This window comes from Callionymus lyra, chromosome 5 (assembly GCF_982586985.1).
Source record: "Callionymus lyra chromosome 5, fCalLyr1.hap1.1, whole genome shotgun sequence".
NCBI lineage: Eukaryota > Metazoa > Chordata > Actinopteri > Syngnathiformes > Callionymidae > Callionymus > Callionymus lyra.
In genome coordinates, this window is record NC_141822.1 from 12,389,425 (window position 1) to 12,404,251 (window position 14,827).

A 14,827-nucleotide genomic window follows, 5' to 3' on the forward strand; every position below is an offset into this window, starting at 1 on the left:
CGGCGTCACGCTCGCTGCTTTCCTCCCACAACCGTCTTCTGTTAATGTCGGGGGTTCGGAGGGGGTTTTGTATCGAAAGAACATTAAGTGGAAGTGAATTTATCTTCTGACAGATCTGCTCCTCAACTTCTTCTTTTTTTATTTTGGGGGAACTTCTCAATGGTGAAAAAATAAAGTCGGTTAGAGGTGCGAAGATAAGAGCATGACACATTTTCCTCTACGTGCCTCACACTCGTCGATCCCTCCCACACTTGAACACTTGAACATTCTGAACGTTAATGACAACTTTGCTCTCAAACACAACCATTCAACATGTATTTGATAAATGTAGTCATGACAGTGATTGACAGCCACTCATACGCTGTCTCGTACACAAAATTTAGCCTCAAAATAATACTGACAGGACATAACTTTAGACTTCAGTACACTGGGATTTTGTTTTTTACTATTCACATTTTCAGAAAAATCCCCCTTTTTATCTTATTTTTTTTTAAATGTCTATGACTAGTATTTGACAATATATTTTTCAAGTCATATTTTATTTTTCCATAGTTATTTAATAGGTTACATTACAATAAAGTGTGTGTTCAATAAAATCAATCATTTTTTTAAATGTACAATTAATATTCACGTCATTTGTTCATTTTTCTGTTGCAATCAAACTTCCGGCCTCTAGATAGTTATGTCCACCGCAGCTTAAGGATCAATAAAATCCAACAAGATTCTAGCATTGACTGAGGATGAGAGGATACAGTGGACTCCAGCGGATTTTTGGACAGATTTATATATACAAATATATAATTGTTCCTACAGTATCACAATTTATCATATCGCTAGATGCTAGCTATTACACACCCCTAGTCTTAGCCAAGACTAGAGCTTCTGATCTCGTGAGATTTTAAGTCTTGTTAGTAGCACTGAGATGTTCCAAAGCCAGCGCAAAGAATCTCCACGTGATCTTGGGTTCGTCCTGTGGTTCCACCTCACTCCCTCAGTACTCTGGAAGACCTTCAAAGAGAAAGACGGGGTGATGTCACAACGAGCAGTATCGGCGCTAAAATAAAAACTGGGAGTAGAGCCGTTAGACGGGGGTCACATTGTAGGTCCACTGTGAGGTTTTGTAAATGTTAAAGGTTCAACATCTTGTTGTGGCTTGAAAAAGTAGCCCAGAGTCCTTGGGTTCCATCAGAACACCAGCAGGTGGCGCCCTGAGGAACATTTCTAAAGTGGTGTAGTCTCCAGAGGAGACGAGAGCCATTGGTGATGGATCTGAAAAGAAATCTGGATTTCCTTCTCTCCCAGGGTCTTCCTCAGGCATCCATGAGTGCTCATCATCATCATCATCATCATCGTCATCATCATCATCCCCTTCTTGCTTTCCATCCTCCTGATGTGGAAGTAGCTTTGAGATGACCGCTTCTTCTTCTTCTTCTACTATCTGAAGACTGGTTCTTTCAAATTCCTCCTCAGGCTCGTTGGCGGTCTCCTGGTACTCCTGAAAGAAAACATTGATGTTATGAAGACGAAGTTGGCGACTGCTGTTCCCGAAACTGACCTCCTGGTGGCGCCACGTCATCTTCTGCATGGTCAGACTCTGACCCGGGTCTGGAAGACTAGGCCACAGCAGGACTTTGGCTCTGGAGACAGTTGTTTATCTTCACTCACAGCACTAGGGTTGTGACCAGAGAAGAAGTTAAAGAAGTTACCTTCTCACGATCCGAGATCCAAATATTCCAAATGTCACAATGTTGGCGATGAGGACTGCGAAAGAGATTATCCCGCCTAGACTGAACAGATCTGAGGACAGTCAGAGAGCGTAGCTCAGTCGGCTGCCATGGTTTTCTGGTATTCTACTGACATGTTAGTGTAAACATAGCAGAGCTAACATAGCAGGACTTACATAGCAGTGCTAACATAGCAGTGCTAGCATGGTGATGCTAACATAGCAGTGCTAGCATGGTGATGCTAACAAAGCAGTGCTAGCATGGTGATGCTAACATAGCAGTGCTAGCATGGCATAGTAATGATCTCATTCGGTTTAGCTAGCTTAGTGGCCACTGACCCGACTTCATGGTTTTAAAGCGGCCGACGGGACTTCTGACTCCTATTCCGGCTCTTGTGAACCCTGATATCTGGAACTGGTGCATGGCTCCACTCCTGAGGTCGTCCAGTCGGCAGGAGTTTGACCTTGGATCCACGCTGACACCTGACAGGTCAAATCAAAGTAATCATGACGAGAAAACCCAGAACCAGAGCTTGGGGACGGATCCAATACGAACTTTTCTCCGAGCACCACTCTCCCTGTTCGACCTCGGAGTAGTAGACCACGTAGCCCAACAAGAAGCCTCTCAAGTCCTCCTCGGGGATGGACGACCAGGTCAGAACTGCAGAAGTCTTCGTGATGTTGTAGAGGCTCACGTTGCCCGGGGCGCTAACGGGCTCTGAAGAACCCAAAGTGATCTTAACAATTGATGTCTGGACCAGAACCGGTGTAAGGTCTTACCTCCTTCTGCGGTGTAGAAGACGGTGCTGGCGTACGTGGTCTCACTGTTGTTGATGGGCTTCAGGTTGCAAGTCTGCTTGTTGGGTCGAGTGTGCAGACTCAGCTGGTACCGCCTGTAGGGTTCTAGTGGTTCTGGTGTCCGTACATGGAACGTCCTGAAGTTCTTCTTGAACTCATAGAAGGACTCAAATATCGTCTTCTTCTGCGTGGTCGTCAACTCCACAGAGAAGCAGACGTAGGTTCTGACCAGCTCCGCCCCCCAGTGGACGGTGAAGGAGGTCGAGTTGTGGACACTTGTGTTGATCTTTGTGTCTTCAGGGCAAGACAGTGTTTAGGTTTTTGAAGAATTGAATGTGTTTCCGACTCACCTGACAGCAGGAGGCGCCGTGGGACGGAAACGTTCATCCGAGGAGAGACGCTGACGTCGTTAAAGGCCGTCACCCCAACACTATAGGCTGAGTACGAGAGGACGAGTCTGATTCTGGGGTGAGTGGCGTTCACGCGCTCGAGAGCTTTTTCCTCAGACGCCTTACTCATGGTGACGTAGAAGCCATCGTACGACTGGAGACCTGGGAACTGAAAGACCAACTTCATGTGGTCAGGAAAGAACACGTGGAGCGTCAGTGGTTCTTTAAGAGATTTACCGTCCAGTTCAGGAAGATCGTCCGCCTGCCCTGCTCTCCTCCGTTAATCCGTTCATCCAACGCCAGGATCTCTGGCGTCTGCGTCAACTCTGGAAACATGCGACACAAATTAATGTTTTTATCTGGTTGTTTGTTGTCAAAACATGTTTAAAAAAGGGTGAGAGGTGAACTATTGCTGTGTCTCAAATCGCATACTAGTGTACTCAAAGTTAGTATTTTTAGTGCTAAAGTGTGTCTCAATTCTTAGTATGCGAAATTTAGTGCGCCATGCACACTCAATTGGCGTACTAAAACGCCCACAAAACTGAGTATGGTTCGATGGACACTAACCACCCAAAACAGCCGCCATCTTAGTGACGTTGTAAACAGAAGTTACTTCATATATATATATACAGTATATATATATATATATATATATATATTCATATACTTACAGGTGCATTTTCATCAGCAGTAGGATGATGACATGTCTTCGCTGCTGATACTGGCGTAAATATTTCGCGAATATTTTGATTCACATATTTTTTCTCTATTTCTTTTTCCAAACTTGCCAGCAGGTGTCGCTAGAGTTCCAACAGCTGGTTGCAACCATTGTTAAATAGAAGAAGAAGCTGTTGCGTCATTTCCTGTTAGTGTGTAGCAGCAGTGTTTGATTTGAGACATACTATCTGTGGAGAATTTGCGTACTAGTTAGTATGTACACTATCCTGATGCATACTAACTTCTAGTATAGTAAGAGAAGTATGCGATTTGAGACACAGCATATGTCTCGTTCACGAATGAGGGCAAAATTATTAGAATTTTCTCGACCACTTCCTGTCTCATGACTGATTTATTCTTGTGTCATTGGTCGGAGAAGCCCTGAACCAAATGACCCTGACCTGTCAGGACCGCTCGGGTGGGACTCCAGGGACACTGGGTACACTTGCTGTTGGTCAAACACCCGACCTGGACGTGGTAGATCTGCGAGGTGTTCAGGTTCATCAACCTGCATCTCTGTGATGATTCGCATGCCGGTGCCTGTTGAGACAAGAATAGATTAGTGGTCCAGTGAGTTTTGGGGTCCTGGGGGGTCGTGTCTGCTGAGTCCGCAGAGCTGCCGTGCTGGTCTACATCTACAGACTCTCGGAATAGTCTTGCTCATTGTCTGCTAACCATGCTAACATTTAGCCATGAGCTCCTTGTCTCCCCAGAGTTACTCGCTGTAATGTGTAGCATGATGGGAGACCACGACCCTTGACCTCACCTCACTCCACGATGGCTCGCCTGCCGCTCTGTACCGGACCGTGAAACCCTTCACATTCCACTTGTCGATGTCGGTCCAGGTCACGTTGACGTCCAGATTTCCCGAGCGGCGCCCGAAGGTCACGTTGAGCGGGGGTCCGCACCTGACTGAGACAGAACGTCTTACCACCGACGCCAAGGATTGGCAAACGTGCATCAAACGTACCGAGGTTCTCGGGGTAACCGCGGAACGTCGCCCTGGTGCAGTTTGCAGACTCTGTGTTCTCGTAGACGTCAACCGTCACGTTGTACCACTTGAACCACGGAAAGTTAGCGCGGAGGTCGCTGATGTTGTTGTACAACTTACAGAACCTTTTGCTGAAGGTGAAGAAATACAGGCCTTTAAGAAACGGAGAACATGGCGATGACCTGATATCTTGCTGATCCCTTGCTGAGCCAAAGTGTTGCCGTATAAAGGTCAATTATTTTGGTGAATTTCACTATGTCATGCTAACCCTTCGGCTACATTAGGCGGTTAACTATATTGGCGAATAAGCCATGAAAGCCCTTCAGCTACGTTATTTGTCTAGCAATGGTATCCTTTAAGCTACCGTATATTAGCGGTGCGCTACATTAGCCAAATAGCGATCCTACATTAGCCAATCATTTATATAAGCAGATTTATACACCAATAAAATACATTAGCCAATCAGCTATCATAGTCATTTATGTATATTAGCCTTTCAGTTTTATTAGCCAATTAGCTATTTTAGCTGATTACCATTGGTATGCTAGTAGGTTAAGTATGTCGGCCAATAAGCCACAATAATAAATAGCCATCAGGTATATTATTCTTCAGCAATATTAGCCTTTAAGCTACTTTGACCTATTAGCTAAATTGGCAACGCGGTACATTAGAAAGCTATGATAGCAGTCAGTTACATCGACAATCAATCAATTTACGTTAGCCAATCAGCTTTCATCTTACTAGCCCTTTAATTGTCAGCCAAAGTGAGCCCTTCACTCAGCCTTCTGTGACTTGTTTTTGTCTTTAGTCAACTGTGTGCTGGTTGTGAATGACAAAATCTTTTTTTTTTTTTATAAAAAATGTGTTAAATTATCTCATTTTTTGTTACTATTGTTGTTTTTCTTTTTGAAAATTGCAGAAAAAAGAAATTGCACTTGATTTTTCTAAAAACAAGATTTGTTTCCCTATTTTAAAATGTTGAGACTAATTTTATTCATTTTTTATTTCAGAGGCTTGAAAGTTATTTTTTTCTTCTTTATGTTGTTGAAGCACCAGATCGGCACAGATGTGCTATGTAGCATGAAATGAGTGTCTCACGTTTCCAGGATCTGCTGGACCACGAGCGTGTGCTTCTTATTGGACCACTTCTTTCCAGGTTTCCACGTACATGTGGCGAAGCTGGATGCATGCTTCATGAAGCAGTCGAGGTCATGGACGCCGTCTGAAGCCAAAGAGTGTCTTGTTTACAAGTGAGGAAGAATTGTTCAAATCCTCTGTTTTTCAGATTCCATTGGGTTTTCTTTCAGTTGCTATTTCTTAGAGTAAAACCTATTTTTGACGTATTATTGTTTTTCAACGTGTTTTATGGTTTTAAAACTTTTATTATTATTTTTAAACCTGTTTTATGTTTTTTAAAACTGTTATTATTTTTAAACCTGTTTTATGGTTTTAAAACTTTTATTATTATTTTTCAACCAGTTTTATGGTTTTTAAACTTTTATTATTATTTTTTAACCTGTTTTATGCTTTTAAAACTTTGATAACTATTTTTTAAAACTGTTTTATGGTTTTAAAACTTTTATTATTATTTTTAAACCTGTTTTATGTTTTTTAAAACTGTTATTATTTTTAAACCTTTTTTATGGTTTAAAAACTTGTATTATTATTTTTCAACCTGTTTTATGGTTTTAAATTTTTTATTAGTACTTTTAAACCTGTTTTATGGTTTTAAAACTTTAATTATTATTTTTCAACCAGTTTTATGGTTTTTAAACTTTTATTATTATTTTTTAACCTGTTTTATGCTTTTAAAACTTTGATAACTATTTTTTAAAACTGTTTTATGGTTTTAAAACGTATTTTAAATAATTGTTCAACCTGTCTTATGGTTTTAAAACGTTATCATTATTTTGTAACCTGTTTTATGCTTTTAAAACTTTGATTACTATTTTTTCAACCTGTTTTATGGTTTTAAAACTGTATTATTATTTTTAAACCTGTTTTATGGTTTTAAAACTTTTATTATTATTTTTAAACCTGTTTTATCGTTTTATAACTTTAATTATTATTTTAAACTTGTTTTATGGTTTAAAAACTTTTATTAGTACTTTTAAACCTGTTTAATGGCTTTAAAACTTTAATTATTATTTTTTAACCAGTTTTATGGTTTATAAACTTTTATTATTATTTTTTAACCTGTTTTATACTTTTAAAACTTTTATAATTATTTTTTTAAACTGTCTTATGGTTTAAAAACTTTTTTTTTTTTTAAATTCAACCCGTTTTATGGTTTTAAAACATATTTTAAATATTTTTTCAACCTGTTTTATGGTTTTAAAACTGTATTATTATTTTTAAACCTGTTTTATGGTTTTATAACTTTAATTATTATTTTACACTTGTTTTATGGTTTAAAAACTTGTATTATTATTTTTCAACCTGTTTTATGGTTTTAAAACTTTTATTAGTACTTTTAAACCTGTTTAATGGCTTTAAAACTTTAATTATTATTTTTCAACCAGTTTTATGCTTTTAAAACTTTTATAATTATTTTTTTAAACTGTCTCATGGTTTTAAAACTCTTTTCTTTTAAATTTCAACCCGTTTTATGGTTTTAAAACTTATTTTAAATAATTTTTCAACCTGTCTTATGGTTTTAAAACTTTATTATTATTTTTAAACCAGTTTTATGGTCCTTAAACCTTATTATTATTTTTAAACCAGTTTTATGGTCCTTAAACCTTATTATTATTTTTCAACCTGTTTTATGGTTTTACATTTTTTAGTAGTACTTTTAAACCTGTTTTATGGTTTTAAAACTTTAATTATTATTTTTCAACCTGTTTTATGTTTATTTTAAGATTTGTATTGTTTTTATTTTATTTTGTAACAAATATTTCATGGATTTAAAACGTGTGTTTTTATCTTTTTTTTCCACTATTTTAAAAACTTTAAAACAAAATTCTAAACCTATTCACTTTAAAACGTATCAATCGGAATAAAGAACTATTTTTCTGACTATTGTTGAGGTGTTCAGCTGGGAGGAGGTCCCGGGGCCGACCCAAAGCTCTGGCTTAATTGAACACTTGGACCAGAAAAGCTGGAGGAATATTGATGAAAAAAGAGAAGGTGTGTCTTCAGAGGTGAAGAAACAAACAGCGTGAGGGAGAGAGCGTTACCATGGTGACAGGTGCAGCGATGAAAGCTGGAGGAAATATTCTCTGGGATGCAGATAGAACATGGAATATAAATCATCGTCAGATTTTTCAAACTTCCACAGTTGTTATTGTTGTCGTCGCCTTTGACACTCTGGCTGTGGAGTCCCTCGACACTCTGGGCCACGAACACACCTGGAAGACAAACAGTTGACACCGGTCGGCCGTTACATTATGACCGCCTGAGAGTTTTCCTGGAGGAGAAGAAAAGACTCACCGCAGAATGAAAGCAGCAGATGAAACATTTCTGTCGCACACTCACTGAAACATTTCTGTCGCACACTCACTGAAACATTTCTGTCGCACACTCACTGATGTGGTGATTAGAAACAGAGCGACAAGTGTGAAGTAGGAGGAGTAACACACGTGTGTGTGTCTGCCTGTGTGTAGATGAGTGTATGAGATAAAAGATCTGTTTTTGTGTGTTTGTGAAACTATGTATCTGTGTGTGTGCGCGCATCTATTTGTTTGTGTATGTGTTTCTATGTTTGTTTTAGTGTTCATATTATGTGTGTCTCTGTTTGTAGATACATTGGTGTGTGCGTATGTTCTTGAGGTCAATTTGTTTCTATACATCTGTGTGTGTGTTTACTTTTGTTATTGTTTACTCTACAGCTAGGACAGTTAGCCATAATAGCCTTCTGTTATACGTATGACAACTTCTTCTTAACTTAAGTAGTTATTCGGCTATATTTGTTTTTCAGCAACATTAGCTATTTAGCAATATTAGCTCCCTAGCTAAAATAGCCATTAAGCTACAGTAGCTCTTCTGCTTGTTAGCTCCTTAGCTAAAATGATTCTTCTGCTGAATTAGCTTGTCAGATAAAATAGTTTGTCTTCGGCTATATTAGCTTTTCAGCTTTTCAGCTACAATAGCTTTTCAGCAACATTAGCCTGTCAGCTATATTAGCTTCTAAGCTAAAATAGCTTTACAGCTACAATAGCTTTTCAGCAACATTAGCCTGTCAGCTATATTAGCTCCTCTGCTAAAATATCTTTTCAGCTACAATATCTTTTCAGAAACATTAGCCTGTCAGCTATATTAACTCCTCAGATAAAATAGCTCTACAGCTACATGAGCTATGCTATCTTATCAGCTGTGTTACCTCTAAGTTAGCCAACTTCATCTTAGCCTCCAGCATGTTATTATCTCAGATGTGTTAGCTCTACTGCTACATTAGCTTTTTGTACTCTAATAATCTTTTCTGCTGCTTCTGTACCCGCGTTAGCTAACACATTGAGTAAGCAGGTTGTCCCAATGTTAGCATAAGTGCTGTCAGTGTGTTAGCCGCGCGGTTAGCAAAGCCCACCGTCAGGTGTGTGTTCAGTAGTGGATGACGCCCAGCTCTGGTCGCGTCAAAAATGAGTCAAAAGTCACTGAAGCGAAGCACAGATGTGTGATGTTCTTCTTTGTTCTTTTCTTCTGCTTTTGTGGGCGAGCGACTCAACAAAAAAAACATTTAAAAAAAAAAAAAATCTTGGTACAGTGCCAATCGCTCCTACTGTGCATTACGTCTATAGAGGAATGATGTGTTTACATTATAAAGTGATCATAAATCACTCATTTGTCAAGCTTTTGTCACTGGGTTTGTTTTTCCAACCTTTGACAAGATAGATAGACATTATTAGAAGGACTATTTTACTATAAAATCCATAAAACAATCCTTTTTAATATGATGAATTTGATAGATGAAACAAATTCGGCCAAAATGTTTGAAAATCCAGGTCCAGAATTCAGCAAATCATTTTTTTGAAAGATTGAAAAGTACCTCCTTCCCTGCAGTTGTTAATGCGCCGCTGCCTCTGATGACACTGTACTAGGATGGCGGCGCTTTATACAAAACCGTCTACAGTTGATGCGGCTTCTATGTATATGTGTCTGTGGGTGAAACCAATCCTGATAAATGCAACACAAAGCTTCCTCAACTAGACCCCGCGATCGATCACAGATTCACTGATGCACGATGGCAAAAAAGGGCAATTTAGAAGCCTATGAAGAACTCAAAGACAAAATTTAAAAATCAGGAAACATTGCTTAGTATAATTCTGGTTCATATTTGTCTCATGCTTCTAAACTCACTTTAAAGCTATAGGGAGAAGGCGGCCATCTTCCTGGATGATGACAGTGGATGGCTGGTCAGAGACCAGTATGTTTTGGATTTTCGTTAATATTCATGAGAACTTAAGTCAAACATAGCCTGTACTGGTAAATAAATGTGTTATTTTTCATTGATTTGATTGAATTGTTAGTACTCATTGTATACAGACTTACATGGAGGCTCCTGCGTCCTCTTTAATTTCTTATGCCACTGTGGGACTTCAGTTTTGAAAGAAAAAAGAACCTTGTATTGTACATTCCATTTTTACAAACACAAATAATGTTTGTTTTTTGCTTTGGGTTTATACTAATTCAATAAAGGAACATCATGTTACTCTTCTCGTATCTATATGGTTTGTGTATAGTTCGTGGAAAAGTGTAAATGACTAAAATAATCTAAGTTATCTAAAATTATGTAAACTAATGATCGCACATATTTTAATAATCTCACAGGCTCTAGTTTTGTGTGTTCTACTTTGTGTGTTTCCATGTGTGTGGGTCTGTCTTTGTTTGTGTTCAAACATATTGTGTTTTTCTTTCTTTTTATTTTGCGTTTATGCGGGGTTGTTACATGCGTGTGTCTATAATTGAGTGTGTGTGCATTAAATTATGTGTTTGTGTCTATATCTGAATATGTGTGTGTCTACATTTAAGAGTCTGTCTGAGTATGTCTATATCTGAGTGTGTGTGTCTACATTTAAGAGTGTGTCTGAGTATGTCTATATCTGAGTGTGTGTGTCTACATTTAAGAGTGTGTCTGAGTATGTCTATATCGGAGTGTGTGTGTGTCTACATTTAAGAGTGTGTCTGAGTATGTCTATATCTGAGTGTGTGTGTCTATATTTAAGAGTGTGTCCGAGTATGTCTATATCTGAGTGTGTATGTCTACACTAAATTGTGTGTTTGTGTCTAAATTTCAATGCGGTTCTGTGTGTTTAACATTAAATTGTACGTGTGTCTATATTTGAGTGTGTGTTTGTGTCCATATCTGTGTCTTTATCTACATTAAATTCTATGTGTGTGTCTATATGTGTGGTGTCTACGAGTGTGCGTGTGTTTGATCTGGTCAGGGTTGTTGTGTTGTGAAGCGGATCAAAGCTCCCTCTGCTGCTGATAGGTCGATAAGGGTCGTGGTTGGAAACTCATCGGCAGAAGATCTAGAGCTGGTGGTCTCTTTCATGTAGCCTGATTTTAAGGTGGCACGAGAGGAAGTGAAACACAACTTCACACCTAACACAACCACTCACTCGCAAGTTTGATGACGTCAAAGATTTACTCATTATCTTTAATTATTCTACTTGTCATCTATTCTCAAGTATTATTTTGAATAAACCACGTTGTTGTTGTTCTTGGAAACTTGTCTGCTTGAAACCTTGGCTCCTGTAAGAGTTTAGGTATGTCATCTCCTGTCATATCATTTAAAGAAACAGTGTCCTTGTAACAAAACATGTAAGTATTACGGTTTTGTTTGTTAACTATATTTAATCATTTGTTTCTGTGTATCCTTGTGTTTATGGTCTTCTATGTTCTTCTAAGCTTCTATGTGAGTGTCCACATTAGAGTGTTTGCGTGTGTGTGTAGTTGTGTGTGTCTTCATTGGGTTTTATTTCGAGTCACAGTTTAAGGACTAAAGTTGGCAACACATCTGGCAGAGAGTGATATGCCTCCCTCTAGCGGACGTGGTGGGGAGTGTCCATGTTTTCAACGTACGTCAAAACACTCACTGCCTAAGACAGTATATAACAGAATAAACTATAGATATAAATTAAATAAATAAGATGAATGAAATAAAATACCGTGAAACAAGAGACTTTTAATATAAAGTGTACGAAAACAAGTTAAATAATTAAATAATTAATTGAATTAAATAAGAGTTCGTGTAAAGAGACATGGAAAACTGCCAATTCAAATATTATTATTATTATAATGTTCTGATTCATACAGAATTTATGTAATATTACAGCCTTTAGACGGACATAGATTTAAATGATTTGTCTAATGGTTTTATCTAACGGGCTTCTTGACCTATGATGTCACTTTTTTTAAAAAGCGACTTGATTGACAGCACGGAGAGATGGGCGGGACTTAAGTTGGTTCTCAACCAACACAACTCCAAGCTTCCGATTGGTCGATACGACGGTGGGCGTGGCTTGAGAGGCGTCTGCATCAGCGTGGCGGCGGTGAGTGACAGTCATGGAGGCTCGCGGCGCAGGTGCACACACAGGTTCGGGTCTGACTGCAGAGGAGGCACCGAGCTGGAGCGAACTCGCCTGAAGTGGACTCACCGGACGCACCCTGGAGGACTGTCGGTCTGGGGGAACATGAGTCGCGCGCTCAGGTGCGTCTGCCGCAGGTTAATGAGCAGGTGTGTTGTGACGTCACGTCTGTGAGACCTGCCATCATGGAGTCCAGAGAAGAAGAGTCGACGCAGGACTTGGACTTGGACGGCTCCGTAGAGGAACTCGATATTCTGGACTCGGATTTTCCAAGAGTCCCTGAAGTGGACGAGGACCGGAAGGAGACGTCGGACGAGGATGAGGACGAGAAGGTAAACACACCTGGTCTACAGGTGCAAGTGTGTGTCAGAGAAACGTTTGTCTTAAAAAAAACGGTTAAATTCTGATTTAATTCAAAGTCCTTCAACACTGATGGTCTCCTGCTTCTGAGGAGGACACTAGACATAAAAAAATGTATTTCAAAGCATCAACAAATCATAATTCATGTCATTGATTTAAATATTCAAGTATTTACTTTAAAAAACACGGAGAGTCCTTCATGTTTAATTCCTACATTTCATTGATGAACATATTAATTCAAAATTGTATTTTTTTTGTTCATTATGTATTTGGCAGTTAGTAGTTAAGTTAACTTGCATAAATCATAATAGATAAAAATGTTTACAGTAAAGTATCTTTTCAACTGTTATTTAAAGTAAAGGACATTTTAAACTGAAGCTATGTTTGCTAGCTTAGCTCGTGGCTAAGAGTTCAGTAACACTTTGTTTCTTTGTTTATGTAGAAAATTACAATGTCATTTGTGTTAATTCATACTGACAATATTATTTCTAATGTCAAATTTAAAAAACAAACAAACAATGAGACCCTGGTCTGGAAAAGCGCTATACAAATAAAAATTACTTACTTTCTACGTACTTTAATAGACTCATTTTTAAAGACATAACTTGAGTTGACCTGCACGAAAAATGTTCCACCTCAGACATTAAACGTTGTTACTATCAGTAAAGAAGTTTAAATATACATGTTTTGGAAAAATTTAATCTGAATTATTTAGTGTATTCCATGAACCGTTTCAGCGTTAGATGTTTTTGTTTACACTGTTAAAGCAGGTCACTTCCTAAATCCTCTGATTTATGGTTCGAAATCCAGAATCCTCATTCGTCCTGAAACCATAAACTCTTACTGCCTTAACTTTATGACCCGTCCTGTCCTAGAAAGACATTTAAACTTTATCGCTTGTTTCAGCAGTGTGAATGCTTTTAAAAAATAAATATAATACATTTATTCTCCACAATGAATTGCTCTTAAGTCTTAACTTATCTGAATTACACACAAAAAATACAATAAAAGAGACTTTTAGTAATTGAGGTTATTTTAAATGCTGTGATGTCAAAAAGATGATCAATGATGATTTTAAAACTATATTCATCAGATGAACCACCAGTAAACATGCGTGAGCTACCTAAGCGTAAATAAATCATGGTGTCAACTCTAAGTAGACCTTTACTCCAGTTACAGACTTTTTATAGACCGACCCGTTCGTCATCCACACTCCATGTTGTCTGCGGAACATCATGATGTTTCTGTGCTTCCTTGACGGAGTCGCTCTACCTCAGCGCCGTCACGTCGTTGTTCTCCGACCTTTGACCCTCCCGAAATGTCACCGACACCTTCACCTCCTAGTGGTCGAATGGCAGGGATGACCTTGAGGTTGGACCACGAGCGGGTTCAGTCCTTTCCTCGGTCATCATGTGCTTCCTGTTCATGTGTTCATGCACTTTGATTTATTTACCTTTTTCATTATTATTTATCCTTCTTTAGTTTGAAAATAATCATCACATATTTTCAAACCTACTAGTTGCTATACATGAAGCTGCACATTCTTACTGCGTAACTAGCATAACTAGCTCACTTGGTAGCTTGAAACATTTTTGAATCACTGCTTTTATTGTTAAATACTCATTGTGCTTTGTTCATGTAAATAAACATTCTGAACATTTTTAGAAATAGTCATCATTTTACTCATTTGAAACCGTAAATAAAGTGTGATTTGTGATCTGCAGGTAGATTTGTATTGTAAAATAGAAGCGGTTTGTCGTCTGATATGCTAGTGTTAGCGTGGTTAGCTTCCTGCTAACTAGACACTCTGAAGCTATCTCCTTGTTTTTTTTAGTTTTGTAGCGTTGTAATGAAAAAGAACACCAATGTTGTGGAAGTAAAAGTGAATATCATGTTGTTTTTGGGTCATTTCCCTTTTTTCTCTCTTAGATTTGTTGTGAAATGCTTAAGAATGACAGTGAATCAGCCAATTGTGATGAAAAATGGTATTTATCTGGCCATCAAATTAACCTTTATTCACGACTAGTCTTAAGTGTCTTCAGTTGTTTTTCTCTTTCATACATTTGTCGGTTGAGTTTAAATTGTCGTGTTTAAGATATTAAAGGAGGTGATTTGCTCCAAAATGTTTGTAAACAGTTTTTAGTTTGTTCTTCAAACACATGCACTGAGTCTTGTTTTCTCCTCGTGGAGACAGTGTTTGAGTCATGACTCTAGTTTCTTCTCTTCTACACAACACCCCAGAGCAGAAATGGATACACACAGTCATGGATATACACACCATGTCCCCAACACAAAAATGCAGATACACATAATGTCCCCA

General features: G+C 38.3%; 2 protein-coding genes across 3 annotated transcripts in view; one reads left to right on the plus strand and one right to left on the minus strand.

The window, feature by feature from the left end:
* Nucleotides 1-520: 520 nt before the first annotated feature.
* On the minus strand, nucleotides 521-8,114 carry LOC148079425 (leukemia inhibitory factor receptor). The gene is made up of 14 exons (XM_087790977.1): nucleotides 8,051-8,114; nucleotides 7,798-7,968; nucleotides 5,717-5,840; nucleotides 4,598-4,749; nucleotides 4,394-4,539; nucleotides 4,029-4,167; nucleotides 3,148-3,236; nucleotides 2,872-3,079; nucleotides 2,504-2,815; nucleotides 2,280-2,441; nucleotides 2,063-2,206; nucleotides 1,707-1,797; nucleotides 1,556-1,637; nucleotides 521-1,495 (listed from the first exon to the last, which is right to left on the minus strand). Exons 1-14 carry the CDS (start codon nucleotides 8,076-8,078, stop codon nucleotides 1,136-1,138), a joined length of 2,208 nt encoding a protein of 735 aa, XP_087647103.1. The 5' UTR covers nucleotides 8,079-8,114; the 3' UTR covers nucleotides 521-1,135.
* A 4,027-nt stretch (nucleotides 8,115-12,141) lies between these two features.
* Nucleotides 12,142-14,827, plus strand: part of mast4 (microtubule associated serine/threonine kinase family member 4) — a 68,858-nt gene continuing 66,172 nt past the window's right edge. For both annotated transcript variants that reach the window (XM_087790990.1, XM_087790991.1), the window contains exon 1: nucleotides 12,142-12,479. In XM_087790990.1, the coding sequence (XP_087647116.1) occupies nucleotides 12,333-12,479 (147 nt within the window). In that variant the 5' untranslated portion in view covers nucleotides 12,142-12,332. The remainder of the gene's footprint in view (nucleotides 12,480-14,827) is intronic.